The sequence below is a fragment of the Platichthys flesus genome, chromosome 7 (genome assembly GCF_949316205.1).
Source record: "Platichthys flesus chromosome 7, fPlaFle2.1, whole genome shotgun sequence".
Taxonomy (NCBI): domain Eukaryota; kingdom Metazoa; phylum Chordata; class Actinopteri; order Pleuronectiformes; family Pleuronectidae; genus Platichthys; species Platichthys flesus.
The window spans coordinates 9,890,706-9,914,910 of NC_084951.1; the positions used below are offsets into that span (position 1 = coordinate 9,890,706).

The 24,205-nt window shown below is 41.2% G+C and overlaps 2 protein-coding genes across 2 annotated transcripts; both read left to right on the forward strand.

Moving 5' to 3' along the window:
* The first annotated feature begins 712 nt into the window (after nt 1–712).
* Nucleotides 713–11,022, forward strand: tmem115 (transmembrane protein 115). Its single transcript, XM_062392521.1, has 3 exons — nt 713–2,209; nt 3,871–4,235; nt 6,841–11,022. The coding sequence occupies exons 1-3, from the start codon at nt 1,718–1,720 to the stop codon at nt 7,139–7,141; spliced, it is 1,158 nt and encodes a 385-aa protein (XP_062248505.1). The 5' UTR covers nt 713–1,717; the 3' UTR covers nt 7,142–11,022.
* Nucleotides 11,023–12,997: 1,975 nt separating this feature from the next.
* rhoab (ras homolog gene family, member Ab) lies at nt 12,998–24,150 on the forward strand. The gene is made up of 5 exons (XM_062392522.1): nt 12,998–13,120; nt 18,125–18,282; nt 19,882–20,002; nt 21,016–21,146; nt 21,474–24,150. The coding sequence occupies exons 2-5, from the start codon at nt 18,127–18,129 to the stop codon at nt 21,645–21,647; spliced, it is 582 nt and encodes a 193-aa protein (XP_062248506.1). The 5' UTR covers nt 12,998–13,120; nt 18,125–18,126; the 3' UTR covers nt 21,648–24,150.
* The last annotated feature ends 55 nt before the right edge of the window (nt 24,151–24,205 follow it).

Sequence of the window (24,205 nt, forward strand, 5' to 3'; positions counted from 1 at the left end):
ACCAGTCCCAAACCCTGCAGGAGTACATCACAGCACTGGGCAGCTCTTCCAGTGACAGACTGATCCAAGTGTCTGAAGGAGAGGTATCGCAGGTGGTTTCTTCCTGCAGCAGTAACACTGTACCACCAGCTCTGCTCCCAGTAGAACTGCACACATCTTCTCTGGACTGCTCTTACCACAGGTTTCCCTTTTTAACTATACTAAGATATTCATTTCTAATAATAGAAATTATATAATTATATTCATTTCTGTCTGTGAAATTCAATGTGTTGCGTGCAATACCTATGTACCATCCATTTATATATTTAATATTTTCTTATATCTCCTTACATCTATAAGTATTGCATGCATAACTTTACTCGTTTCTATGTTTGACTGCCTTCTTGCTGCTGTAATGTTGCCCACTTCCCCACAGTTGCACAAATAAAGGATATAGCACTATAGGCTATATCACTCAATATAGTACACTATACTATTCTGCATTACACTGCACGTCCCTGTACTATACAATATTATACAATACCATTGCTAACTACAGTATATAAATCATGGAGAGTGGAATAGAATTGATCTTTCTTTCAAATCCCGAACATAGAGAGCTGTGACTCAGACACTTCACCCGCTTACTCAGCATTTCTGTCCTTGCATGTGACGCGTCCTGAGTCAAGAACTCGGTTTCCCGGCATGCTCTGCTGTTGGGACGTTACGTGCCCCGACGTCGCTCCTCGTTGATGACGGTGGCAGACAGCTTCAGTATCCGAGGAGGAGTTCCTGCTAACACAAGATACATTTTCCAACGAGCTGCTCTGGAAATACACAAGAGCAGGGAAATAGACGACTGCCACCGAGGTATTGTGGGAAACCTGTGAGCTGTACGTGACCCGACGCTGCCTCACAGGCGACTCTCACATTTGTTTTGGAGGCCTGTTGCTAACTACGGGAAATCCTCGGGCTAGCCCCGGTAGTCACTGGGCCGAAACAGGACGTGGGGGAACAGGAGCTGGAGCTCCGTGGGCTGCTTTAGTCGACGCTAGCTGCTCCATCTTACTGTATTAACGAAGACGTGAGCTCCCATGCTCCTCGGTGGTGGATATAAATCAACGTAACTAGACGATGACACTTTGACAGCTAGCTAACATTAGCTCTCCTGTGTTTACAATCCAAAGCTCCTCTGGAGAAGTGGCCACTTAGGTGTGTTTGCTTCTGTTGGGGGGGTTTCACGCTCGGCCTCTTCTCACCTGTCTGCTCGCTGGTGGTGATTTGTGAACTTGTTGAACTTCTGTGTCCTCGGACTGAAGGTCGCCAGCTCGACCAGAAGGTCTCCTCGCGGAGATTGTCACATCTCCGGGCTTATCTGCTACAGCGCAAACTTTGTTACCTGCTTGGACTTGTGAGGATCAGTCGAGTTTCTTTGTTTCCTTGAATGTTAGAGACAGAACATCAAATATATTGTTAAGGGTTGAAAACACGTATATGTTTTAAATGCGAAGACGAAGAGGTTTGATCAGAAGGAGTCGACGTGTACTGATTTGATTATTATTGGGACACAGCTGGAGTACAGTGTCCCGGATGACGGATCCCAGAGAAGTGTGGGTTTTGCTGCTGTCAGGATCCCCAGGTGTCACCTGTTCTGCTCGGCTTTGTTAATCTCCCTCCAGCATCCAACATCTGCTGCACCAGAGGGAATCGACCCGCAACATCTCACTACAAGACCACGATGAACCGCTACCTGCCTGTGGCACGGCAGCACTTCCTGGCTGCTCTGGCCAGCACCAGTGTGGTGGTGAAGAGCATCAGCGCCGTGGTGGTGCTCCTCTACCTGCTGTCATGGGCCGTCAACACCCCGTCCGCGCTGGCGGTGACCCCGGGGTACCTCTTTCCGCCCAACTTCTGGGTGTGGACACTGGTGACCCACGGGGTCGTGGAGCAGCACGTCTGGGGCGTGGCAGCCAATGTGGGGACAGTTATGGCCTGTGGCCGCCTCCTTGAGCCTCTGTGGGGCGCTCTGGAGCTCCTGATATTTTTTGCAGTGGTTAATGTGTCTGCAGGCCTCCTGGCTGGACTGTCCTACCTCCTCACCTATGTGGCCACCTTTGACCTGGACTTCCTGTTTGCTGTGCGGGTACATGGAGCAGCCGCGTTCCTTGGAGGTGTCCTGGTGGCGTTGAAGCAGACCATGGGGGACACTACGGTGCTCAGAGTGCCACAGGTGAGGCCATCAAACAACTCGGGTCATTTCTGCTCTGATCGAAATATTACCAGACATTTGTTCCAGTGAGGAGCCACACACCCCAGTTGAACGGAGAATGTAACACGAATTAAACAGTGCTGGAAACCAAACCATGAGCCCTTGAGGGGTGTACATAAACAAGCCTGGGTCTGACTATAGCCAGCACACATGCATGATGCCCCGAGTGACGTCCAAAATATAAACTGAACCTGTGAGATTAAATCACAAAATGTATAAAATCCCTATTGGTACACAATATTTGGTGTGTAAAGACCTTATAGGTACATACAACCTATTAATCTGCATAAATCAAGTAAGTACCTGTGCCTATGTCAGGTTTAATAAAAAAACACACCACGCATCCAGTTTAAGGCTCGGTAGAAGTGCTATGCTCAAATAAAATGAGGAGGGTAATCATCATGCCTGAAGGAGGTCTCTGACCAAAAGCTTGCAAAATAAGTAGATATTTTGCACAAAGTGTGCAGATGCTTTATTTCTCATTCAATTAAATTTAGGTCTATTTTAATAACATTGAACATTTATAGTTCAATGTTATTAAAATATTTATATAAGGATTCTCCAAATTCACACTTCAATACACCAAATTCACACTTCAATACAGTTTTTGTTTTGTTTGTCTCCATTCTGCTTGCCTGACTGTCCCTGTTTTTTTTGCTATACCATGGTTATTATCCATCTTTTTCTAATTATATTAGCCAAAGCTTTACTGCAGGCGGGATCACTCAATTGGGATTGGACCAAAAAAGTAATATTACATATGCAGTTGGAAGACAATAAATTAAGTGTGATAGTTACAATATTAACTGCTTCCTTTTGACTTTAATATTTTAATGTTGCAAATAACATGCGTAATGATGGAGACATTTGATTTTTAACATTAATGAATGTAAATAATGAAATATACACATTACAAGATTAAGTAAAGAAAGATTCATGGCATGCAAGGAACTGAAGGAATCCGTGTATCAAACATACAGAATCAACATTTGTTACATGTTAAGTCAGTGTTACTTTTAACATAAAAAATGTAATGAAAATTAAAGGGTAATTTTGGCATTTTTTTAAGTTTGTTCACCCCTTTTCTTGTCCAGACATGTTAAGTTGTCCTTGAACTATAAGCTGACGATGATCCTAGAGCAGATAAAGTCTTTTCAAACATTATGGTAACAGTAGTATACTACAACCGCAGCCTTAGGAATGACAAGTTAGTTGAAGTTCACACTTTTAAGGACAAATAAAAACAGATAGCACATTTATATCTGCTGCTGTGCCTCTGTATAGAAACATGTCAATATTTTGTGTGGATTGCGATTAACAACAAAGGATTTAACTGTGTAATTGCTAATATTGTTATATCGTTATTAATTAACTTGGATTTAACTTTTATTAACTTAGCATTTTGTGCTTCGTATAAGTTTGAATCAAATTTGGTCACTTCACTCATTCGCCCTCATCTCATTCAATAAGGTCAGGTCCACCCTGGCAGGCAATCAGCCGTTGTTTGGTGTTCCCATTCCTGAATCTTGTAGACTTGGGTGAATTGAGGGAACTGGCAGTCTGTAGACAAACTAGTAGCTACCACTATGCCTGATCATTTTTCTCTTCTGCTCTTGTCACAGGTGAGACTTAAAGCAGCACCAGCTTTGGTCCTCCTGCTCCTGGCCTTACTGCGCCTGTCTGGGCTGCTCCACAGCTGTGCCTCACTGGCTTCGTACAGCTACGGTGCACTGTCCGGTTGGGTCTACCTGCGCTTCTACCAGAGGCACAGCCGGGGACGCGGGGACATGTCAGACCACTTCGCCTTTGCAAGTTTCTTCCCTGAGGCTGTGCAGCCTGTCGTGGGGCTGCTGGCGGGGCTGATTCACTCTGTTCTTGTGAAGATAAAGGTGTGCAGGAAGATGGTGAAGAGATACGACGTGGGGGCACCGTCCTCAATCACTATCAGCCTGCCAGGGACGGACCCACAGGATGCAGAGAGGAGGAGGTAAGTCTGAGCAAAGGAGACTTTTAATCTGAATGCGTATATGCTGATCTGAAGAGAACTTCTCTCTGATATCTTGGTGAACCTTGTTATTAACTACCTGATTAGAGTGTTAGGTAGGTTCCTCCAGTACCTGTTTACCAGATGCAGCTTTGCAGGATTTTTCCTCCACATTTATTTTTTAGCTGTAGTTGGTCACACTGCTTTTAATTTGTGCAAAGAAGAAGCCTGTCATAGTATTACATGATTGCCATTCAATTGAAAGAATAGGTTTAAGTCCATCCAGAAGCTACACTATCTTTTCAGGCAAGGGGCAGAATACACACTGAACAATCTGTCAAATGTAGCCGTCAGTTGGAAGAAATCCAAAGTACCAGAAGAGCATGCAAACTTGTGTTTCCACCTTTTGCTATTACGAGAAGTTGCTTTATAGAACGTGGATAGCTGAACCGATCCCATCAGGACCTGGGATGAATTCAGACAATGATTTTTAAATGACGTTGGCTTGGCAGTCTACTGGATATTCACACTGTACATATTTGTAAACATGGGAAACACAAACACAGCTACGCTTACCTTAATTGCAAGACCTTGAAAAAATGTAACACAGAATACCTGTCAGACTCAGGGCGGGCATGGTTGCTATTCACTCAGGCTTGGCTGGATTCAGACAGAAAAATGCGACCGAGCTGCACTCTGTTGCATAATGCAAACGTTTTCTCTGTGTTGGACGATTTAGAACCGAGCCAACAGAGGTGCCTCTATTTGGGTAAGGAGAGTTTCCTCTCCTCTGGCTGCCTTGTGTCCCCGTCTGGTTCTGACACTCTATTCATCTCTTAAATATTAAGTGGCAACTTTTGACATGACCTAGTCATGTCAAAAGGCATGAAAGGCATGAAAGCAGCGGCCAATAAAGGGATTATGTTTTACTTTTGAATCTGCTACAAGATATGCTATATAAAGGCACTTATTCAGAACAATTAAGCGTTTGAAGTAAATCTAATATTTTTTATAATCAGGTAATTTGTCACAGTGATGAAGGTATTACACAATCAGCGATGTGTTGCCCTAGAACAGCAGTGGGTGCCAGATTCCAACCCAGAACTTCTTTGCTTGTGAGGCGACGGTGCTAACCACTCTGCCTCACACACCCTCACATTAAATACACCAGTTATATAGGAGACAGACACAGTGTTGTCGCTTTTATAGCTTTGTTTACTCAGGTATGGTCTGCTGAGCCTCTGCTCTCTTTTAGGCATAGTCCTCAAACACTTCACAGATATTCATACCATGTTTCCATAATTTTCACACACACTCACACTAACTCCTACTTTCAAGCTGTCGGGGTTGATTTACCTCCTGTTCAAATGTCTGACACTCACACCTCCAAGCTGTCACAGAGATTCAGTCACAGATAGATTTCACTGCTCACATTCAAACAGAAATGTGAGCCTGTCATTTTTCAAGGGGTCTTTTTTACCTTTTTTTTATGGGAAACGTATAAAGAGGAATATAGTTTCCTTTCCAACATTCAGGAGATCTTTGGTAAATACTCTCACAGATGCATATGTTCATCATTTTGAAACTTCTCAGTTACAGGGAAACAGCTGTAAATGTGACATTGAACGAGTATGGTCACATTTTTGTTTAACTGCCTGAGTTTCATTATGTTTCAGTCTGTGCGTTTCTCATCTCAGTGTCTCCTTCCTCCCGAATGACGCACATTACTCACGGCCACCATGTTAATTATTTTAAGGCCCCACTCGAATGTTTGATTTTGATTAGAGGTTGGCGTCTGTTGAAAAGGAAATTAACCTCATGGCCATTACTTGAAAAATAATTGCTACTTCTCCAGGATAAGTAGGACATTCAGTCAACAAATTACATGTTTTATTCCCAAAATGATGTCATTCATTCGATAACTGTTCTTCGTCTTGATTACTAATACTAAAAGACAGTAGCAGCATAAAGTGTGTTATTCGCCTGAATTTTTTTATTTCAACAACTAACTATTTGAGTCCCTTAAATGTGAATTAACACATTTTCAAGTCCATTTTTATTACCTAAGACACTTAACTAAGCAGGGAATGAGTGTTTCTCTCACCTACACTGTTTTTCTCATCTTTTTTAATCCTGTTAACCCCTGTCAATATTTTTTTTGGTTGTTTTTCCCTACTCTTGTTAAAGGTTAAGGACAGAGGATGTCACACCTTGTTAAGCCCTATGAAACAACTTGTTATTTGTGAATATGGGGTATAAACATAATGGTTGACTGATCTGATAAAAAAAAATTGAAAAAACAAGTTTTGTGTATATAAAAGAATGAGATAGCAGGTGTGACCAGTGGACAAGTTATATAATCCTTATATGCTTGAATAGCGTATAACACCTGTAACACTGACTAAAGTGGAAACCCTATTCTCCATATGTCTCGATTTAGAGGACACACTTTATGTTTCACACATTCATTGAATCATAGGGTTGTAATGGAATCATTAGATTACATCTTCATTGAGCATTGAAACAATCACAGACGTGTCCTCTGTTACACAGCTGTGCTCCCTTTTGGTTCCAATGACAACTTTTTTTCTCTCCTTCTTCCTCCCAGACAACTGGCCCTCAAAGCTCTGAACGAGCGCCTAAAGCGTGTGGAGGACCAGTCTGCCTGGCCGAGCATGGACGACGAGGAAGATGATGATGAGGACGAAGTCAGAACTGACACACATCCCCTCCTCCCAGGTGGGAGAGACCCCTCATCCTCCTCCACACTGAGACCAGCAGGGGGACCCATCGGCGCCTCCACCTTGTCATCCACAATGTCGCAGAGCGGCGGAGCAGCATCAACAGGCGGCACACAACACCCGGAGTCCAGCATTATCAGCTTTGAGGATGCACCTTCTAGATCGTAACAAATGGAACGTACGTTTTACGGATCCGCACGCTGTGTTCTGTGTGACTAGCAGGTACTAGCATTCACTGTCTCTGGCTAGTATACTGATATATTCGGTGACAGTGATTAGGCATACACCCTCACACACACACAAACAAACACACAACATCTTTGACGACAGTGCGCTAACACACACACACTGTCAAGGTCATTGTGAAGCCCAAAGAGGTGGTAACTGTGCAGTGCTTTCAGTTGAGACGTTTTGGTTGTTAACACTCAGTGTATTTGGGCAAATTGGACTCTTTATTCTTCTCATCCTTTCTGCATCATCCAGAAATTCTGTCTTGTCTGAACTTTATCTGAACAGCAGACCTCTGTCTGCTGCAAACTCTATGTTTCTCTTTGTCTTGGGTCCTAAATAAATAACAAAATGTTTGTACAATATTCTTTTTGTAAGTCATTTTCAGAGCAGCCATAATTGTTCTCTGATTGCCTGCTACATGAAAGTCGTCAGTGACAGAGACTTGTGCCGAATTTTGATTCTTGCTAATAGCCAACTCTTTTCACACACTGTTGTGATAAGTGCTAAAAAATGGCGGCACGAGACGTTAGTGTTTGTTTGTTTGGTTCCAAATATGTAACCAGATGTGTTACAGAGGGGAAAGTGGGAAAAGCATGTGCTTGCTCAGCACCAGCTGCTGTACCAGAGGAAAGAAGCTGCTGCAGGTCTGACCTGCTGATGAACTTTGATACAAAGTGCCAGGGGAAAGAATTTTTCAAACCAGGTTCATTTGCCTCCTGGTGTCTCTCTGGAACAGCAGGCTGAGAAATGGATTCTGGATCAGTTTCTCTTTTGTTTCTCTTATTGCCCAGATTGATGGTCAGTGGAAATCAATTTGGTATTTTTAACTTTGCTTTTTTTTCTTCAACAAAATCAAAAAGAAAATTCTAACTTTGTATCTGTGCATTAACAAGACTGATTAACAAGAAAAACGGTGTTACTCTCACACAGACAGACGGTGGTGATGATTTTGATTCTTCTTGTTTTATGACATTATATGTTTAAGTTAATTTCAGGCCTAATCCTGGAGCACCATCCTGCACCGCTTTACTCTTCCTCATCCCAACTCTTTAGCCGTCTGAGTGAATATGATACAGAGAAGTGTACAGTGTTTCACGGTTGTGTTGGCTCCTTTTCAAATGTAGAGGATTGATCATGAGAAGATTAGATAACAGCCTGTTGCTGTTTTTTTTTATGTCACAATTATCAGTGGGTTTCAGATTCAGAGTTTGTATTTGTATCTGTGATATGTAAGACATTGACTCACGAGGATTAATTACTTTTAAGACCGAAGATTTCTGTGTTGATCAGTAGTCTGTCTGGTACAGGTCTCTCAGTCACATCCTGTCCGCTTATACATCTCTCATTCCTTAAAAGACAGAGCTACACTGAAGGCGGTGATGAATAATTCACTATGGAGGTTGAGGGGCAGCTTAAGTGGTTAATCTAAAATGTTTCATGAATTCCAAACAAACAAGGTCAGTGACACATTTGTATAAGTTAATCACTGCACATGTCCGGTTATATTATAGTAACAAATCAAATTTTTGATAATTCCAATTTCCCTTATGACCTTGTTGATTAAAGTCAGCTGCAGCCAATAAATATTTTTTCACGTCGCAATCCTGCTAGTCGGACACTGAGGTGTTGTGATTACAGGGTTGAAAATGTCTCTGATTTTATTGAGGATTCACGAGTTGTTAGGAAAGTGAATATGAACTTCTGCTGCACATATTTCATGGTTCTGAACGTGAACATTTTTAAACGTCACTGAAATTCTCGATGGTGTTTCAGGGAAAACAACCTCAGAAATGAATTCTGCAGTTTTTCTTTATGGTTAGTTGATGCCTCTTAAAATTCAGAGACTAAAAATGCAGATTCATGTCACCACTGTTTGGTTTTGACATTTTACTCTCTTAGCAAGCCAGAAAAGCTATTTGAAATTTAGGAATAACAAACATACTGTTACATGTAAAATGTATAGTGGTTATTTTTCTATTTGTTTTGTGGAGAATAAACCTCAGTTTGCCTTACTGATCACTTTATTTCCCATCAATTTAAAGAGCATAAATATTGACAAGCGAAATCCACCAAATCAAATAAAAGACACAGCTGGTTATTTGTGGTTATTTATGATCGTCATGCCCTCCTTTATTAACTAGCAGGAAAATCGTAAACATGAGCAAAACCTAATCTTCTCCTCCCGTCCTTTCAGCAGTAGTAGTCTGTGCTTTGCGAAAAACGAAATGACAGTTTACACTTGGCAAGGTCAAGGTTTAGTTCCATTCTGGGAGCATGTTCCTGGATTAACATTTTCGAGTACTGCAAGTTCAGATTAAATGTGAAGAGACTTGGAGTCCAGGCAATGAGAAAGCGTTTTTTTTCACCTGATTGGAACATGTTATTGTTGGGAAGTGATAAGCCATATTGGAGTGATGAAACTCTGTGTGTTCTGTCCTGTGTTTCTCCTTGTTTCCTCTGCTTATTTCACTGTGCTCCTACTAGTGGTGGTTTGCTTTGGATGAGTGGGGCCAGTAAATATGAGTGAGTTTTTGTATTGATGAATGAACGTGTTTTCAGACTAGATCCAGCTTTAATGTGCAGAAAGTTTGGCTACAGTCATACATCTGAAATCTGTTTCCGCACAACCCTCTACATACAGTAACTGCTAAAAGCAACAGTGCAGTCTCAAGAAGTTGATGTTGGTGATGTTTTTTGGAGCTCAGCTGCTGGAAGAACTCTCACACCACATGATAAACATCAACAATGCAGCAAAACCCATTCAAAACATGGAGTTGCAACATGGTCAAGTGTTGTAATTTGATCTGTGAAGAGTGATGTAGTTTGAGGTTTCAGATTGAGTCTGGCTAATCTGACATTCAGCCAAATCCTCTGATCAGATCTTGTTCTGTCATCTTCAGTTTTTTTTTTCTTTGTATTATTGTTCTGTCTCTGAACGCCATGAAATGTTGAGAATGCAATCACATTTGAATAATTGAGATGTTCTGATACCAGTGCAAAATAATAATTTCTCTAACATATTTTGAAAGCTGTATTGAAACCAACACTGTATGGAAGGGATTATTAGTGTTGTATGAATGGCGTGGCTCAGGTTGAACCTATTGGAAATTAATACATGCGAGAATGTCATAGAACTTCTCCGCGTCGCCGCTTAACCTGGGAGAATATTACAAAAATGTATGTTTTATTTAGCTCTGACTAAAGCTACCGGAAATCACTTCCTCTCCACTGCTCTAAAAACAGTACTTGCCAGTGGCAGAACAGGAAAGAAGAAGTTATTATCTAGATAGGAAAATTGCAGTTTTATCTGATCCAAACTAATATGCTTTAAATACATAGTATCAACATTTCCGTCAGCCCCGGAGGCATTTCCCATGCTATTATTGGTATCAGAACATTTCTGTTGAGTAATGCCACTGTATGCTTGGTGTAGACAAAGTATGATGTCAGTGATGTTTGCAAGCAGTGCTTATTACACTTAAAACAGCGGCTGTGGGGTAACACCAGCGTCATGCTCTGTAGATGAAAGCTGTTCTCCTCCCCTCTGGTGAAAAACAGATCATAGATGAAAACCTTCTGATTTATTTTCCTTTTGGCCAAAGTTGACATTGGAAACATTTTTCTTTTAAAAAAATGTTTCAGTACTTTTACATTTTCCTGATATCCCTACTTTTGCACCAAACAGATATTGTTCACACTAATGACCGTTTTGATCTTTCTCTGTACTGTGGCTGTTCCACAGACTCTTATGGTTTTAGTTTTAAGATATATTTCTTTATCTCTGTATGAAATAAAAGACGATTGTATGACGAAAAAAATGGTGTGGATCTTTGCTGCATCACTGTTGTGGTATTTACATGTACTGCTCTTCTCTTTGGGATTTTTAATGTCATGACTGGACCTGGCAGTGGGGGAGTGGTGGTTAAAGGCAGACATATCAAATTACAACACCAACCATTAATACTATTGAATTATTTATAAAAGAAAAACTTTGTGCACTACCTCAGCCTGTGTATTAGTAAAATGTGCTTACTGACTCATTTAATTGAGTGGTTATATAAATCAACTTGGGCAAATGGATTTACCTGCATGTTCCTGGCGGTTTCTATGTAGTTGGGATTAGGAGATATTTCAGGGTTAATGAGAGGATATAGTAATTTCTTAACCTTAGTTTGTTGCACCAGGGGCTTCAACTGCAAGATGCTATATCACAAAATAATTTGTAAAGATTGGCGGCTCATCCTCGAAAAATTTGTATTCATAAAACTATAAATGAAGCTATTCTAGGGGCTAAAATAGCAATGGTCACAATAAAACCATCATTACAACAGGGACCATTTATCCAATTGACTTATGCCCTGAAGCGGAACTGTGATTCATTGGTAAGCACCTCACAAGAAAGTGTGATGTTTGCATGTTCTCCCTGTGTCTGGGTGCATTTTCTTTGACTGTCCAAAGCCATGTTCATAATAATCATACGCTTGATTTATACAGCACTTTTCACATCAGTGTTCCACAGTGCTTTCCTATGAGAATAAAACAATGGAAGACAAGGTCCCTGTCCCAGTTCGCCCCTCAAGCCCTCCTTATTGGCCCTATCCCTTTGTTTTCTGCGTGGCCATGAAGGGGTAGTGTCATCCTAATTATCTATGTGATGTAGGGGTAGTGGCCATCTATCCCATCAAACACCCCTTCAACCGTAGTGTATTTAGGACCCCCTCAAAATCTATGGGTAGAGAGAAACTCCAGAATGCGTTACGAACGGACGAAGCTAATCAAGATGGCAACTGCGGCGGATAAAATGCTACCAAATGTAAGTATGAAAACTTGCAAAATAACAAAATTGTTTTTATTTAATTTTAATCCAGTAGCAAATGAAAAAAATAATTTAATCACTGTGACAAGCGTTTCAGGAAAAGTTGGCAGGTGTGTCACTGTTACAATGTTGGTTGATGACGGTTGTTAAAATAATAATGTTGGTTGATATTGCTTTTCACTGTTATGATGTTGGGGTCCCAATTTCCAGGGGAAGATTTTCTAGCCCTCCCCCTTGTTTTTCCGTTTGGAGGTGGGCACTCCCAGCGAAGGACACTTATTTTCCAGGGGTAGGGCCAAGGGATAGGAATTGGGACAGAGCTGAGTTGTCCATGATGGAGTCCTAACACTGATCTGTCTCCTGCGTCTGTAAATATAAGTAGCTACCTCATGTTACCGCCAGGGAGCGTCCTAACTCCAGGCTTTAACTGCAGGAACCCAGGCAGCTGCATCTATAGATATATGGCTGCATCCACAGAGAAAGAAAGTTACAGCTGCGGTTTTCTGCAGTTTCTGCAATGAGCTCCATTGACTGTGATTGGGTTGGTATCAGAGCTTGCTTAAATGTGGGGCTTCCCCCATCACGTATTCAACATGGAACCAGCACAGAAGCCATTCAAAGTATGTCACGAGACCCAGTAACATAGATGGATAGCAGTAAACCCCCTCACTAGTTTATTTCCGTATAGAAGCATTAGCTCACCTGTAATAATAACACATGAGCCTGGGACCTGACCATGCTCAGTGTTCCCAGGTTAAAAGCAGAATCAGCTGCATGTGACAACACTGTGATGGAAATGTCCGCCCTGGAAATAGACGGTGTTCGTGGCTCCACATAATGACACTATCACACATTTCAGCGCGAGACTCTGCCTCGGCTCAGAGCGCAGGGGCGTCGTGCCCGCGCAGGTGTGGCTCTCGCGCTCGTGCTCGCCACCCCTCCCCCCCAGCCGCAAACTACAAACCCGGGCTGCGCGCTCACGTGAACTAATTCATTGTGAGAGCCTGTGAGGAAGCAGCGAGCGACTCGACTGGTCGGTGAAACCAGCTCTGCTCCGGGAAACGCTGAGAAAATCCAACTGCGCGCCACAGAAACTACAGGTAAACTACTTTCCTCGACCCCAGACCAGCCCGAAGCGGCAACTTTCTCGCCACGGTTCACTTTAGAACCACAACGCTTTAGTTTATTTAAAGTTGTACGCAGCTTATAAAGGCAGGGCTAGCTAGACGCTAACAGCTAGCGGCGTTAGCTAACCGTAGCCAAATTAGCTTTTCCTCCGGCCGACCTCGGTCTCAGGGCGGCTTCCGCACTTTTTCCACTTGTGCGGGCGTGAACCCTGCTTTCTGCGGATTGCAGGGACTCTAGTGGCCGAGACCGCGTCCAGATATTAGCGAGGACTCTTGGCGAACTATGCTAACTTCCACCTCGCTTGTAAAGTGGATCGCAAAGACTGGCCTAGGTGGACGAGTCAGCCGCAGCCAAACAATGAGGCTCTTTTCCTGACTTGGACTGACCAGGCGGCTTCCTACTCAGCGTTACTGAGGAACTGCTGCTGCTGGTAGATATTTGTTATTATATTTTAATTTTAAAGCACGTTCACAGATCAAGATCATATAAACCATACGTGTAGTTTGAATCAACGCCAATCCGTTCTGTTTGTACGTAGTAAAACGTGTCAATGTAGAGCTCACCGTCTCCACTTTGCAAGTGCAGTTGCTTGCTTTTCTAACTTGACGTTTTTGTTTCAACAAACATTCTCACCACTTATAAGTCATATATACACTATGTGCGGGTCTCGCTTTGCAGTTTGGTTTGGATCGGGGCCACCCACCCATTCTTCCACTGCGGACACACTGGCCATCTGTTGCCTGTGTGATGACGCCATCTTTCTAGTGACCCACCCAGTGGCTGGCTGTTTTAAAAACAATGTTGGAACACTGTGAGCTCTCTGGGCCAAGACACACAACTTCTTCTATTGGATGTGATGTCTTATGGACCACGCAAAGCCTATATCTGTTTTCTAACCTGCCATTTAAGTGCATAGTATCTGACCACGTATGGTTTGAGTGTTATGTATCTATAACTGCATTGACCAAAGATGCATAGACCAACTTAGTGTATGGGGCATGGTTTTGGAGGGAAAAGTAATAACGTTGATTATTGCTGCAGAAACGTGTAATTATTGCTTCTTTATCATGCGGGGCATCCATAAATTCTCAGTCAATACGTGTCCAGATATGACTGCTTGTGCAAACAAGTGCCTGTCATTTCAGATGTAATTATTTGGGTCTGGTGCTCAAAGAAACATTTATAATGAATTCTACTTATTTTGTTCTTGCTGATGTCAAAACAGCCTCTGGAATAGCACTGAATTCTTGACTTGCCGCACCCTCAGCAGGAGAAGATGTGCAGTTTTTTATTGCAGGTTTTACACACTGTCACCCTTGAAGCCATTCAATAAAATGTATCCTCTGCTCCACTGTGGTGAAGGACAATTTCTGGCTGATCAGAATCTAATTTCAATCAATACTCAATTTGCCCCAAATCTCCTAATGCACACAGGGTTATTCCCAGTATATATGTGTATGTCATTGGCTGATTAGATTTGACTGCTTGCTGTGTCTTTAGGTCCGTGCTTAAGAGATTCAGTTTTTAATAAAGGAAGCGGCATATCATAGTCTTAATATGACATCCAATTAAGCTAGTTAAATCTAAGGTTTGGAGATTCCACACATAATTGATAGGGAACACCTGTTTTGATATAATCTGTTGAGACTTCAAATTTAGAAATTATTATACACATGGTTTGAATAGACTGGTTGAAAAATTCGGTTAAGAAAAAAAGGTTCAATCAGGTTGGCTCATTAATTCAAGATCCAGGCTGTATTCCTCTTTGCCATCTATAACACGTAGGTGGCCCACATTCTTGCGTTTAGCATTTATTTTCTGTTCCAACTGTAATGGACCTACCTACAGAAATTGTCCTTCAGATGGCAGAAAAAACGGCACCGGCTGTGTTTCTGTCAAATTAAAATATGAATTGATTGACAGTGTGTTAAGCATCATTAAGCAGGGGCTAATTTTCCACCCTGAAGACTGCGTGGGGTGTTTCCTGGCATACAAACACACATGCTTTAGATGCAACTGCTGTCTATGCTGGGTTTTCTAAAAGACAGGCTCATGAATCATGATGCACACAGCAACTGTTTTAATATCCAGTTAAAGCTGTGTCATACAAGGAAATGTTGCTGGATGAAAAGTGTTTTGTTTAACACTTATTTGATCACGTGAGTGGGTTTAAATCGCAGGCCTGCTGTCAAAGTAGTGCCTGAGTTTGAGTGAAATAAAGTGATTTACAAAACTGACAGGGAGGTCTATCACTGAAAGGGATTGTCTCAAGATTTTGTTCTGTTGCTCTTTCTGTCCTTTTTAGGGGGAGTTTTCACTACCTATAGGTCATATGACCTTTTCAAAGTGCCTGAGCGGTTTTGCACAGCTCCACATAGCAAAAAAAGTGGCTAAAACGATACTGAGAGTACTCTTTTGCTCTGGAGAGTAATTTAATCATTGGTCCTGACAATGACCTTCTTTGAAAATTTGATGAGGACTTGAGTTATTTTTCAAGGTCTTTTTGAATGGAGACTAGTAGCGTTACCATGGGCTTTTACATGGTGTTGTTGCACTGTGGATTCTTTTTATTCTTTATGTTGTTAGGCTAGCGAATGTGTTCGAGTCTGTCTGTAGAGTCTTTCAGAGTTCATCAGCGTTAAAGGTGTCTGGTTTGTCCAGTTTAACCTGCGTGAGTTTCTCATGTCTTATGTTTTTCTGCCACATATGGAATACATTAATGACAATGGTGACTGTTCTTTGAATCATTACTCTACATGATGGCAAGAATTGTCAGATTGGCAAGCATCAATGTGTTATGTGAAATAATAATACCTGTGTTGGGCTAGCCTAATTGATTTGATCATGTTGGGTCGATCTCAGTGTTTCTCGCGCTACTCAACATGCAGATGAGAGCAAATATTTCCACTTGCAGCCTGGTCCTTATCTAATAGGATTATAATCAGGGGAGTACATCTCACATGCACTCAAATTGTCTTTACTGTAGCCACAAACTTAGTTTGCATAACCAGCTTTTCTGTCAATTGCATTTTATAAATTTGAGGAGAAATTTTGTGTATTTTATTTAGTTAGTGCTCGTATGACAAAATCTAGCATATCCTTTTGTACAGCTGATCAGGTTGAATAGCTCCTAGTGAGCACTGTTTCCGTTTTCTTAGAACGGTGCAATACGTCACTGATTTTTATCCTAGCTCAGTTAGCTTTCTCCAAAGTAATAAACCCACTACTTGTTGATCACTATTATCCCAGCATCATTCTACATTTTCATCAGAGATTTGGGACTGTAAAAGGAAGATTAGCAGTTCAGACTGGGATTTAATGCCCCTCAGTGCGTACTTTATTTTTTGTCAGCTTGGTTTGTATTTAAGCGAAGATGATTAAACAAATAAAAATTATTATATAGTTTTATTTTATTTTTGAATTCACTCTTATATTAATAGTGAAATACAATATAGATAGAAAATCTATGTGCAGCCCTAGCTTGGCTTGAAATCATTGACTTCCAGGGACAGCCCTCTGCTATGTATTACTACCAGTCCCATGACTCTTGTATGCTGTAATCAGCGCTAAAGGAACAATTAGCGACGCTAATGACTTGCCTACAGGCACCTAGGCTGCTTTAGTTGAAACAAGGTTGCGTCTTTAGATTGCCACTATACCTGCTGATGACATGTTGAAAATATACATCCAGCTCCAGGCTAAAGCTGCCCCCATTTTTGTCTTCTTTTTTTTCCTCCAGTCAGCAGGAAAGGTTTAATCTTTTTTGACAGATTGCTGTCCTACTTAGCCTATTCCTTTACCATTTATAGGATGCTTGCAGTGCCATGGTGCATTTCAGGGCCAGGAACTAATGGAGCTTGAGGACAATAAAAGACTGAGATTGAAAGACTTTTCTTAGGGAGCAGGAATCGGCAGGGTACTTTTGTCTGTGAAAAAATATACTCAACATGGCAAGTGAATGTAACTACTGTGCCCAGTGGACCATTGCAGATGTGTTATATGGAAACATAACTGAAAAAATGTCTGCCTTTGCTGTGAGTAAGAAAAGGCGGACATTTGATCAGAAATGTACTGCAGCTGGAAGCTGAAGGCGTAGACAGCGCACTGTTTATAGTGGCTGAAAAGGTCAGCGACACACTAACCGCCGTATGGACAGACATAAAATGACAAAACTAAAGCGGGAGGAGGACAGACTGGTTTGTGCCATTGTGAGACAATAAAGTGCAAGACATTTTGAAGATGTAGAACTTTTATCAGATCAGTATTTGTTTTTACAGTAGTATGCTATCAAATTATTTCAGTTTAGTTAAACAGAACCTCAAAACAAGGCCAGATAACCCAGATAAAAGTGACACAGAAAATGTAACCGGCCTAACCCTGACTGTGGCTAGTCTTTGAAAGCTGCTGCAGATCAAAACTGTCTGTCGGTTAACGTTTTAAATTGGGTATCGCTATCAATTCCACATTTCGATTCCAAAACTGCAAAAAAGGGGGCTGAATGTGTAGATGACAATAATAGCTTTATTGAACTGGACCAATGCGCAATAGCTGTGCTTAATGTTACACCAGGAAGCACTAGTTACACCTTGTGGTAGACAGGCAAAATAACAAAAGTCGTCTGCATCGCTATGCATAGAAAAAAAACTTTAAATTTAAAGTCCTCGATATTTCAAACAAAAACAATTACATATCTGGATATGGATATCCCATTCATCATCTCACAAACTTCGTGAGGCTCTGAACCTCAATTGTGTTGCATTGCATCACCTGAACCATGCTTCACTGGTCAGTTCCCTTAAAATGGCACAGCCTCTGCTTTTAGTTTTCTTGTTCATAATGCCTTAAATTGATTATACTGGAAAAAAGTCACAAAACATCAATATGGCCTCTTTGGATTGACCGATGCTGTTGTTTAAAATGCCTTTTTATGCATCTTTTTGATTTATAAACTTTACTTCCTCCACTTTTCTCTTCAGAAATGGCAGCCATTCGTAAGAAGTTGGTGATCGTGGGGGATGGAGCTTGTGGGAAGACCTGCCTTTTGATTGTCTTCAGCAAGGACCAGTTCCCTGAAGTCTATGTCCCCACTGTGTTCGAGAACTACGTGGCTGACATCGAGGTGGACGGCAAACAGGTGAGACAGCTGAGACAGTTTTTTCCCATCCTGGGGAAAACCTTGTTTGGTGACAGTGATTTAAAGTAATAAACAATAATCCAAATAATTTACAGATTGTCATTTGACTGTACTGAGTCATCTACTCTCATTTCCCTTTTGTCACAAAACACATGTCTCTTTTAGTCTCTGCAATTGTATTTGTGTTGGTATCAGGGCTAATTTTGTTCCCTGGGTGCTTAATCGCGCACCATTTCCATATCTGACACAATTGTCAAAATATGGCATGTTATTTTTAGCTTGCTTTGTAGATGTTTTATTTAAAACACATTTAATTGACCCATTAACCAGGGTCTGGTGACCATTTTGGGTTTTCTAGACATGTAAACAAATCCTTCACTACTAGATACATGAATTTTCCTTGGCAAAATTGCCAAAAATGTTGAAATTTGCCCACAATGTCCTGGATCTGTCCCCCAAAATTGAATGGATTCTCTATTGACCTATGTCCTATACTTAAAAGTTTCGTGGAAATCCAGTCGGTTGCTTCTGTATAATCGTACTTACAATCCAAGCAAATAGACAGGGGTGTAAAACTAACCCCTTGGCAGAGGTAATTATTATTCAAGACTATTAACAAGAATACACAAAGATCTCTTCTGCTGAATATCAGCTTTTCTTTTTTTTAACCAAATCAGATTACAATACCAGGGATCTAAAAAAAAATGTACTCTACAAAACAGGAAAAAAATTAAGCAATGTTGGTGAAATTACTCCCAACATTTCTTTTGTTTAAGTTAATAAAATATAGCTGTATTTACTGGTTGTAGTTCAATTTAATCCTCAAGGTTAACCGTCTGAATCATGGCCGAAACTGCATGATGACACCAGATATTTAAGATTAAGGTGAAAATCTGTCAGGCTAAATGCGGAGATTCAACACAGTACTCAGACTTTTATATTCTTTCATGATATTCAAAATCTGAATAATTAAAAGATAGTCCTGCATCTAAATTTTACTACTTTAATGTTAACAAAACATTAAATGGCACTAGAAATCCTCAAACGGACATTTATGATGTGTTTGTCAAGTGTTTGCTTTCCGCGTCATAGTCATAACTCTTTGCTATTGAGAGGCGGTGGTCTAGTGGTAGAATCTTGGACTATGGGCAGAGAAGGTCTCTGATTCTCGGGCTCGACTCCACGGAGAGACAACAAAAGACGAACCTGGATTGATCTGTCCAAAAATCCAAGAGTCTCCCTACCCTGTCTAGTGCCCCTGAGCAAGGCACCTTACTCCCCCAACATCTGCTCACCGAGAGCCGTACATGGTCGCTCACTGCTCTGTGTGTCCTGCACGGTTAAATGCAGAGGTTAAATTTACCTACCATTGCATGAGTGTGCAGTGCATGTCTCTGCATGTGTTTGGTATAAATAAACAAATCTTAATCTATTAGAATGCACTTATTTCTTTTAGTCAACTGAGGAAATAAATGTCCTTTCCATAGTTTCTTGTCAGTATGAGGTCTTTTGTGATTTTTGATATTGATCATGTCTCTCCTTTTTTATTTGTCTTTCCACTATTTCAATGTCCTTCTTTTGTCTGTCTCTGTGTGTCAGGTGGAGTTGGCTCTCTGGGATACGGCGGGTCAGGAGGACTATGACAGGCTGAGACCTCTTTCCTACCCAGACACTGATGTCATTCTCATGTGCTTCTCCATAGACAGCCCTGACAGCTTGGGTGAGCACAAACCACACACACATACACAGATGCATGCAAGTAGACACATTTTCATGCACAGCATAAAACACAGCATCTCTGTCCTTCCTCTTAACCCCCGTCTTTTTCTCATACATAGTTATTTCTGGGGCCTGTAGATGATGTGTTCATCCTGTTGAGACGAGTTGTAGGGGAACTGCTTGCTCATGTTCATACACACTGACACAAATCATTTGTCCTGATGTTAAACTAGAACAACTCCCTTTCTCCTGATCATATGAAAATGGATTTTCATAAAATGAGGTGATAAAAGCTGCAGATAACTGAAGAACCCCACATTAATTAAACAGAGTTAAATGAGAGGAAGATACAGTTGTAATGAAACATGGCTCCACTGTAGTATAGTTTGCCCTTTAAAGTTGTTTAAGATAACCATTCTTCAGAGATAACATTTCTGTTTGAAGCAGCACTTTTTTGCTGAGCAATACTTTTTTTTTACATTTGATGCTCAGTAGAGATAGGGAGACTCTTATTTGTCTTTTTCTGAAGCAGATTATCTCTGCATTGATTCTCATTCAAATTACTTTGTAAAAGTCAGGCTAATTATAATGCTGCTTTAGCCTATTTAGCTGTTAATTAATTTAAAGATAAGCATTATTGCTCTGCCATCAAATCCCTTTTATGCAGTGATTCCAATGTCAGTTTCAGTCGGGTTTTTTGTTTTGTAGCAAGAGGAAGTTTTTCCAGCGTTTTATTTAGTTTTAATGTATTGACATATACTTAAAGTGAAATGTTCCTCACAGAGCTCAACCCAGTTTAGTGGAGTACATGGCACTTAGTTTAGCCGTGGTTGTCCCCTGAAAGAAAACGTATTGCCCAGCTGGAAAGATAAAAAAATAAAGTAAAGATTCTTCACTTTGTAATGGGCCTTGCACCATTTTAGTTTAGGAAAGTTACCCATAGCATTTACATATACACACAAATAAGACATTGCTGTCTGGCCAGTGTTAATTGAGCTGTTCTTTTCCTCACAGAAAACATTCCAGAGAAGTGGACCCCTGAAGTCAAACACTTCTGCCCCAATGTTCCCATCATCCTAGTAGGAAACAAGAAAGACCTGCGTAATGACGAGCACACGCGCCGAGAGCTGGCCAAGATGAAGCAGGTAACTGAATCCTCTGTGCTTGGGCCAAATTACAGTTTAGGTTTGTCTCTATAGTTGAAAGAGGTCTTTAATGATTTTAGCTATTTGACCGATGGGAGTTCTTGATATTAAATAAGGCAAAGGAAGACTAATCCCATGTCGAATGGTTTGACGAGGTGGAGGATTTAAAAATTCACAACAGTACTGTGACCCCCAAGAGTGCATGTTAGTTTGATAAAAGTTTTCATAGCAATATTCAATGGCTTGTATTTTTGCTACTTACTTATGATCAGCAAGGAGTTAGGTTATGTTTCTAAATTGAGATCTTGGGGTTTCTTCATCCAATAGGAGCCAGTGAAATCAGAGGAGGGCCGAGACATGGCTGGACGAATCGCAGCATTTGGTTACATGGAATGCTCCGCCAAGACCAAGGACGGCGTACGGGAGGTGTTCGAGATGGCCACCAGGGCAGCACTGCAGGCCCGCCGCGGAAAGCAGAGGAATAAATGTGTACTGCTGTAAAATGGCTGACACATATGGACTGTTTTCACCCTGGGCTACTGTACATGGGACTAGGGCATCGGGAGGGATTGCGGGAAGGCTAGATTGGGGGAGGGGGGGAGGAAAAGCAGTAAACTACTACCGCTGTAAAATGGCTGTTTGTTGGACTGAATTGACCCTGGGACTTGGGTTTGGGAAGCTTTGATTGACCGGGACGGGTGGGTGGAAGGAAGAGGAACGAGGGAGCGCAAGATATGAATACCGCTGTAAACATTGGGCTCTTCACCTGTAGGGTTACCATCATGGTGGGACATTTCCACCAGCCTTGTCATGTGTCTCAAGCCACTTACACTGATAAAGAACCTTCAGAGATCCTGGTCCTTTCCACGCTCAGTGGGACATTTATCCCAATGTGTTAATATCTGGACTTAGACAGATGGGAAGATTGAATCTCAGTATTTGGGGGTGACCCTGATGAGACTTAACCAGTGCAGAACTGTTTTCAAAGTTTTTATTATGCGCTGTAGTGATCTGGAAAAGTTGTTTTAACAGCTCCAACATTGAAAAACTCACCAATAAACAGTGCATTAAACAGGATTGAGGTTAAATGGCTTGCAGTTTAATTCAAGAATAAAAAAGCAATTTGGTTAAAATTGGGAATTTAGAGAATTTTTCCCGGATTGGATGCTCTATATGAAACCAGTGGTCATGTGTTTTCAGGTGCTCAGGTCTTGTGTGTTGTATTATCAGAGAGGCTTGGAGTCACATGCTCACATGTCCAGCTCAGTTCCATTTAGTCCCTGACAGGGGCTAATCCTATATGTACAGAATCAGTGACAAACACATTGAGCCCTGCTCTCACTCAGATTATTTGTTATGACCTGATAGTAAATTCTTTTATTTGCAGATGAACTGTAGTTGGTTTACAGTTTGTGTTCAAATTAAATTGCCCCTCAGCCCTGGGCTTTAAACTAAAGCTACATGCTGATCTGCAATCCAGTGGCTCTGTTCACCACCTGTATTGCAGCCGCTGCTGTTAATATCAGGCATCACCGCAGTGCTACAGAGGAAGTTAACATGCATCCAGAGGAGCACCAGAGGGACTCCCTCAGTGTCATTAACAGACACTGAACTGTCCACATGCTGCTGAATCTTTATGGTGTTTGATCCGTCTACATTTGGAGATGATCAGCTCTCACGTGAAGGGGATTTAACATTTGATCAATTCTCTCGACTGAATCAGTGGCAGTTGAATTGTTTGTCCCACTGGATGAAAAGGGTATCTACCTGTCCTGCGTAGTACAACCTGAGCAAACTCTGCTCCACTCACATCCCTTCCTGTTCCACATAGCTGACTGCTGGTGCTCCCCTTCCCCTGGTTTGGAGTAGAAAGTATTTGTGTTTACATGCACACCACTGATCTCCTTATTTGGGACAAATGATTACTTTTTGTTTGCGTGTAGGCATGTATAAAAAGGTCAAATGTACAGGCTCTGATAATCTCATGTTAGCCATCGTTTGTTTGTCTTTGGTTGGTTAAATGTTGCTATCTACCATCTGCATTAACAGTTTAACCTATAAAGACAAATATGACCTTTTCATCCATAATACTTTGCATGGAAACCCCAGAATGGTCAGATTTGGAGATAAACATTCAGGTAATCTTCATCCCTTACATGCTCAGTGAGAATTAACCACCGGCTTTGTGTTGGAAAAACACTTGGTTTTAATTTCTTTAAATGTTTTATTTTAATTTTTAAGTCTTTTGTTTTAGAAATGAAAGTGTGGCCAGTTATATTTGGGTTTATGAGTCACCAGCCTTCCCTGACTTTTCTGTGTGTTTTCCTGCAAGACTGAGGCTTTCTTCTGAGTGTTGCACCCTCCGGTTCTTCTTCCTGGTCCACAGGGAGGAGCCTGTTCCAGATGCCCAGTTGTGTGTCGTTGTTTTCATACTTTTGTTTTCTGCTTTAAAAAAAAAAGTCATAAATATGTCGTCTATCAGTATTTAAAAGTAGGAGGTGGAAGACTAGGGGACTGCTCATGTGTTGTCGCTTTAGTTTAATCTTCTTCTTTTGTGCTTTACCTGAACTTTTTATTTTTATGATGATTTTCAAATGGGTGTAACGACTCGTCAATCATCCCTGCCAAAGTTGTTAGGCAGTCAGGAGAAAGGCTGGCCCCTCGGCTGCCTGTCTAGAGCATCACTATGACCATGTGTGCTGGCTTTTTTTTGTTTGTTTGTTTTCAATACAAACTTGGCTGATAAGACAAAAGGAAAAAAAACAACTCTAGTCTCCTTTTATGTACAAATCATTTTTATTTCTAGTTTTTATTGTATTTTAAATCCTGATTTTGGATGCTGTAGCAGTGATGTACACAAAAGGAACAGTAAAACCAAGCTGTATGCAAAAGTCTGTAAATATGAAATGTGGGTCTGTTCATACTAGACTATACACATGCACAGGACTGGAAACTGTATTTGTAAACTAGCTTTGGTTTGTGTAATAAATTACTTTCTATAACACCCAGCTTCTATTCATTATGGTCTCGGGAGGGAGGAAGTGGGGAAGAGCTCTTAA